This window comes from Rhagoletis zephyria, unplaced genomic scaffold, assembly GCF_001687245.7.
Source record: "Rhagoletis zephyria isolate East Lansing unplaced genomic scaffold, Rhagoletis_zephyria_1.1 Rzeph_scaffold_01250, whole genome shotgun sequence".
Lineage (NCBI taxonomy): Eukaryota > Metazoa > Arthropoda > Insecta > Diptera > Tephritidae > Rhagoletis > Rhagoletis zephyria.
The window spans coordinates 1-7361 of record NW_016158334.1 but is presented as its reverse complement, the minus strand read 5'-3'; the positions used below and the strand labels follow the sequence as shown (position 1 = coordinate 7361).

At 32.1% G+C, this 7361-nt stretch overlaps 1 protein-coding gene across 3 annotated transcripts in view; it reads right to left on the bottom strand.

Annotated features, from left to right (window-relative positions):
- Positions 1–5498, bottom strand: part of LOC108363341 (glutamine--fructose-6-phosphate aminotransferase [isomerizing] 2-like) — a 130160-nt gene extending 124662 nt beyond the window's left edge. For all 3 annotated transcript variants that reach the window (XM_017616682.1, XM_017616684.1, XM_017616683.1), the window contains exon 1: positions 5305–5498. In XM_017616682.1, the coding sequence (XP_017472171.1) occupies positions 5305–5356 (52 nt within the window). In that variant the 5' untranslated portion in view covers positions 5357–5498. The remainder of the gene's footprint in view (positions 1–5304) is intronic.
- Positions 5499–7361: the final 1863 nt, after the last annotated feature.

The following is a 7361-nucleotide window of genomic DNA, read 5'->3' as shown; positions in this document are numbered from 1 at the left end:
TCCTTTACGTGGCAACTGTAGTAGACGTCGCAAGGCTTCACGCTTACTTTACCTTGCCCCGTCCATCGCATTTCTTGGATGGCGGTGATGTCAGCCTTTGTCTTCCCGAGGACATCAACCAGCCGGGCAGAGGCACCTTCCCCATTAAGGGTCCGGATATTCCAGGTGCATACCCTTAAATCATATTCCTTTATACGTTTGCCGTGGTCGTCATTAGATTTTCACTAAAACCTATCAATTTTTTTGCGAAATATTGACATTCAAGAATTGCAAAATTATAAAAATTTCAGAACAAACTTTTGTTCTCATATTTTTTGAATTCGTTGGATATAATTAAGATAACAGTTATAAGTAACTATCTGAACAGCCTTTGGCTCGTTAACACATAATTCTTTTGCAGAAAAATCGTTAATAACGTATTTCTTGTTTTGATTTATTTTTAATAAATATTGTTAGCGTTTCAATACGTTCTGATTTAATAAGTAATTGTGTAATACAATCCGGGACTGAAAAAGTGTGTAGGCAACTCAAGTTTTATTTAGAGGAAAACTCTAATGAAAGCTTAACTTATTATATTTTATTCATTTTGGTGCAGTTTTAACAAAATTTTCTTGCTGAAAAAATCTTTTGTTACACTATTTTACTTTATACCTTTGGTTGTAATTGTTAAATAAAAGCTTCTTTAAAAAAAAAGTAAGTGCGCCTGGGCCACACTGGAGAAGGGAAACCTTACGTTACATGCATATCTATTTTGTCTCATAACCAATATACATACCAGGGTTGTTGCGAATATTATTCCAAAACATAAGTCCTCTCCGGATAATAAGCAAACCGCCTGTCCAAATAAAACAAATTTAGTATCATATGAAAGAGGACTGAAAAAGCTTTCAAAGAGAAATAACAAACGACCTCTATTCATATTTTTTTTAATGTAAACTAAAGAAATGCATATACCTGACACAAGGTTTGTTCTATGGCAATTAGTTAACGTTTTTTATTGAAATATGTTTCAGTATGTGTCTTTCCTCGTTTTGACATTTCAGTTTTAAAGCTAAATAAGTCCTCTTTCAATTGATACCAAACTTGTTTAATTTAGGTAAGCGGTTTGTTTATTATCCGGAAATTACTTTTATTTCGGAATAATATTCGCAACAACCCTGATGCATACATATGTATGTATGAATATACATCAGCTTTTGCTTAAGGTTATATTTTATCTTTTTTCTATCTAAATATCGATAACAAAATCGACAAAAATATCGATAAGAATATCGATAACAAAATCGATAAAAATATCGATAACAAAATCGACAAATATCCATAACAAAATCAATAAATATCGATAACAAAATCAACAAAAATATCGATAACAAAATCGAAAAAAATATCGATAACAAAATCGACAAAAATATCGATAACAATATCGATAAAAATATCGATAACAAAATCGATAAATATCGGTAACAAAATCGACAAATATTGATAACAAAATCGATAAATATCGATAATAAAATCTGTAAATATCGATAACAAAATCGATAAATATCGATTACAAAATCGATAAAAATATCGATAACAAAATCGATAAATATCGGTAACAAAATCGACAAATATTGATAACAAAATCGATAAATATCGATAATAAAATCTGTAAATATCGATAACAAAATCGATAAATATCGATTACAAAATCGATAAAAATATCGATAACAAAATCGATAAATATCGGTAACAAAATCGACAAATATTGATAACAAAATCGATAAATATCGATAATAAAATCTGTAAATATCGATAACAAAATCGATAAATATCGATTACAAAATCGATAAAAATATCGATAACAAAATCGATAAAAATATCAATAACAAAATCGATAAAAATATCGATAACAAAATCGATAAAAATATCGCTAACAAAATAGCTAAAAATATCGATTACAAAATCGATAAAAATATCGATTACTATATCCATAACTTTCGAAAATATCGATAGCAAAGTTGATAACAATATCGATAAAAATTTCGATAAAAATATCTATAACAAAACCGATAAAAATATCGATTAATTTATCGATAAGTGCCGAAAGTCCGGAAAATCTCTAAAATCACAAAATAGTTCCCAGATTGAGTCTGTGCGTCTCTCTCTATATCCTTTCCTCTTTAATTACCTTTATTTTAATCTTTCTTCCCCTCTCTTCATGTTTACTTTTATCGGTATCCTCGTCCTCCTCTTTGTCTTTATTTTTATGTTTATCATTTTCTTCATCTACGTATTCCCCTTCACCTTTGCCCTTATACATACGGTGACCATCCGTCCTTTATTTTAAAGGACAGTCTTTTATTTTAACCCCCTGTCCTTTATAATTTTTGTCAAAATAAAGGACGCCATTTGTCCTTTATTTCTTAAACTGTCCTTTAAAATAGCTTTGGATTTTGCAGAGGTCAATATTTAAACATAGAATATGAAAAAATAAAAATGTCCATAATAAAACAGAATGAAAACCTTCGTGAGTTTGCTTCGCACCCCACTTAAGGGTCACGAATCCTTGATAATACTGATAAGAGGAAATTTATGTAATTGCAAAAAAAAAGTTAACTAATATTTAGACATTTTCCCAGAAAAATTAACATACTTTGAGTAAAATTCATTGTTCACAAAAGCACAAGGAAAGTTGTGTCCAGGGTCGTGTTGCACGCTCAGTTTTCAGATCCACTGAAAAATAACAATAAACCTCCGCTCAATTATGGTAAACGCATTGTGGCAGCAAGGATGGCGAAGTCCTTGATAAGGATTTGGTTGCATTTTTCGGAATCGGTTAAAATCCGGTTACAGCGCCTTTCGAGAAGAGGAACTTGTACAATTTAATAATATAATTAACTGGAAAATATTTGATCTAAATTGTCATCATACAAGTTGTATGTTCGTATTCTAAAATCATTGGGAAAAATGTCCTTTATTTTACGTTCGTTAATATGGTCAACGTACTTATACACATAAGTAAAGTGTTTAANGTTTACTTTTATCGGTATCCTCGTCCTCCTCTTTGTCTTTATTTTTATGTTTATCATTTTCTTCATCTACGTATTCCCCTTCACCTTTGCCCTTATACATACGGTGACCATCCGTCCTTTATTTTAAAGGACAGTCTTTTATTTTAACCCCCTGTCCTTTATAATTTTTGTCAAAATAAAGGACGCCATTTGTCCTTTATTTCTTAAACTGTCCTTTAAAATAGCTTTGGATTTTGCAGAGGTCAATATTTAAACATAGAATATGAAAAAATAAAAATGTCCATAATAAAACAGAATGAAAACCTTCGTGAGTTTGCTTCGCACCCCACTTAAGGGTCACGAATCCTTGATAATACTGATAAGAGGAAATTTATGTAATTGCAAAAAAAAAGTTAACTAATATTTAGACATTTTCCCAGAAAAATTAACATACTTTGAGTAAAATTCATTGTTCACAAAAGCACAAGGAAAGTTGTGTCCAGGGTCGTGTTGCACGCTCAGTTTTCAGATCCACTGAAAAATAACAATAAACCTCCGCTCAATTATGGTAAACGCATTGTGGCAGCAAGGATGGCGAAGTCCTTGATAAGGATTTGGTTGCATTTTTCGGAATCGGTTAAAATCCGGTTACAGCGCCTTTCGAGAAGAGGAACTTGTACAATTTAATAATATAATTAACTGGAAAATATTTGATCTAAATTGTCATCATACAAGTTGTATGTTCGTATTCTAAAATCATTGGGAAAAATGTCCTTTATTTTACGTTCGTTAATATGGTCAACGTACTTATACACATAAGTAAAGTGTTTAAATTTAACTGGGACTTCATTTTTTCAAAATATATTCCTGGGTGTGCCCGTGAGATCAACGCATTTTTCAGTCAGTTGAACAAATTCGACTTTCTTTTTTCCCAACAGTATTTTTCTTCCACATGGTGCATATACTTTTTTTCTGTTTTCTTCCTGACTTAGGTAATACGACATGCTGTATTGTATATTTGTAAATAAAACACAACTCGCCTACACACACTTTCAGTCCCGGATTGTATTACACAATTACTTATTATTTAAATCAGAACGTATTGAAACGCTAACAATATTTATTAAAAATAAATCAAAACAAGAAATACATTACTGACGATTTATCTGCAAAAGAATTATGTGTTAACGAGCCAACGGCTGTTCAGATAGTTACTTATAACTGTTATCTTAATTATATCCAACGAACTAAAAAAAAATATATGAGAACAAAAGTTTGTTCTGAAATTTTTTAAAATTTGCAATCCTTAAATGTCAATATTTCGCAAAAAAAGTCTGATACGATTTTAGTGAAAATGGATTTTGGTTACGTAGGTGATAACGAACAAAGTTGCATTTTCGATTTTTGTCTTTCGTTTTAGTAAACTTTTAACTAATTCAGGAACAGAGTGTCCGGTCCAAGGTTATTACGTGCACCGAGTTTGATAGAAATTGATAAATTGGCTACCGAGATACACATTTGTGATCATAAGCGGGTGGCGCCACGCCCATTATCCAAAAATCTATATCAATCTTATCTTCTGCTAAGTGTTTAATGCAATAATCAAGTTTGAACCAATTATCTTCAGTAGTTATTGATTTATTGCAGTTTCCGTGTTTCTGTAAATTACAGTTATATAGGAGGAGGGCGTAATCTCTGCCCGATTTCAACGATTTTTTACACATTTCTTAGCTGGACCCTTTGCACGACTTGGACCGAGTTCGGTAAGGATTGGTGAAACGCTACTGAGATACATAATTTCATAATAAGTGGGCGGGGTCACGCCCACTTTCCAAAAATTTCATAATAATATTATTTTATTCCATAATTCTCCTTCATATACTAATTTTCACCTATTTCGATTGAATATTTACTGAAATATCGTAGTATTTGCATTTTTCGAAAATACCGTTATATGGGAAGTGGGCGTGGTTACCATCCGATTTCGCCCATTTTCACCTTGGGTAAGGGGCAGCCTACATACCAAATTGAGTTGAGACATCTCAATTTTTGCTCGAGTTATCATGTACACGGACGGACGGACAGACAGACATGGCTTAATCGACTTCTCTTTTCATTCTGATCATTTATGTATATATTTGTCTATATCTATCTCGATTCGTTTTGGCTGTTACAAACAACCATTATGTGAACAAAATTATAATACCCTTCTGCACTTAAGCGCTCGGGTATAAAAATTAATTCTTATAATAACTTGCCTTTCTCCTTTTTGTGAAGTCGGTTAATAAATACTGAAATCAGCCATACTTACGTTCAGCAATTGCATCCTCCAGAACTTTTACTTTTCCACAACGTTTCACCATAACAATATCTTTGTTTTCAGACGAATCAATAGCCACACCAGTTGAATCATAGCCGCGGTATTCCAGCCGTTTCAAACCGTTTACAAGCAAGTCCAAAACTTCGTGGCGAGATTTAGGTGTAAGGTAATTGAGGTATGCAAATATTCCTGCAGAAAATATAAACAATACAGAATTGATATCCATCCTATGTATAAGTACATATGTGTGCATATTATATTAACTGACGTCAGTATGGTGGGATAGTAAATGTTATCATAAGTTATCCAGTTTAAATATAAGCCTAAAACAAGCCATCTTTAACTGCGAAACATGCATATCATATTATACACCACAACAAGTTTTTTTAGTGAATTACTAGCTTATAGCCCTATATTTTTTAAGTGAGTTAAAAGCTATGAAATTATAGAATCTCGTCTGCGCATACGAAAGATATCAATCCCTCTAAGTTTACCTTAAAACGTTTCCAGGAATACGCCACGTGAACGTGTAACGTCCTGGGAGGTACCACGGTCGGTTCTAATATATCTAACTCAAATTTAGTAACCTGGCCTTGATAAAATACCACTTCTCAATACTGTAGCTAAATGCCTCAAGAGGTATGTATACGGTGACCATAATAACCAACGTAAAATAAAGGATATTTTTTCAAAATGATTTGGGAATACATACATACAGCTTGTATGATAAAAGTACTTTCCCAAATCGTAATTTAACTCAAATATTTACCAGTTAATTAACCGATTTCGAAAAATGAAGCCAAATCCTTTTCAAGGACTTCGCCATCCTTTGCAGCTAAAACGCGTTTACCATAATTCATACTGCACGAAAAAGCAAGCACACAGAGGTACAAAATTGGAATTTAATATTCATAACTCGGAGCCTTGAATTTTCAACAAATTTTTAATAAAAACTAAAAATAAAATATATTTATTGGTGAACATTTTTGTATAACATTTCAAACATTATTTTTTTTGTGTAATTTTTTCGTTTTAAAAGAACCATACAATCGTTTTCAACTAGTTTTTGTTACGTAACATTTATTACCTGAAACAGGAGAATACATTTTCTTCAAAATTGCCACTTGCATTTTGCACCAAAAAATTTATTATAATCAAATAAAAATTCACAAATTAGGCCCAACTGATCCCTTGCAAATATTGTAAGCTTTCATAAAAATAAAGGTAATAAAATTAAGTGAAAAATGAAGGCTCCAGGAAACACTGTGCAATAGGGGTTTTATTGTTCACTTTCAGTGGAACTGGAAACTCAGCGTGCAACACGATCCTGGACACAACTTTCCCTGCGCTTAATAGATTGTACAAAGATTACTGATTAAATAGAAACCCTTCGGTTGGATGCGAAACAAACTGGCGAAGGTTTTCTTTCCATTTTATAAGGGACATTTTTATTTTTCATATTCTGTGTTTAAAAATTTACCTCTGAAAAATGCAGAGCTGATTTAAAGGACAGTTTAAGAAATAAAGGACAAAAGGCGTCCTTTATTTTGAAANTTTAAAAATTTACCTCTGAAAAATGCAGAGCTGATTTAAAGGACAGTTTAAGAAATAAAGGACAAAAGGCGTCCTTTATTTCGAAAAAAATTATAAAGGACAGGGTGATAAAATAAAGGACTGTCCTTTAAAATATAGGCGCAAGTTTAAAATACATAGGTAGCTGCGACTTATCGTTGATTTTTAATATATTTTTTTTTTTTGTGATGAGCAGTATTGCCGCGCATAATTTTTAGTGGTAGCCAAATTCCTTTAAAAAAAGGGCTAAAAAAAGTCGTCGTGGCTAAAAACGGTAGCTAGAATTTTTTACTTACATACGGGCATTCCCATGGTGGCGCACATGACAGTCGTACGATTTCAATGTGATACACAAAAGGAATACCATTTGTTTTCTTTAACTTTTTNCGTGGCTAAAAACGGTAGCTAGAATTTTTTACTTACATACGGGCATTCCCATGGTGGCGCACATGACAGTCGTACGATTTCAATGTGAT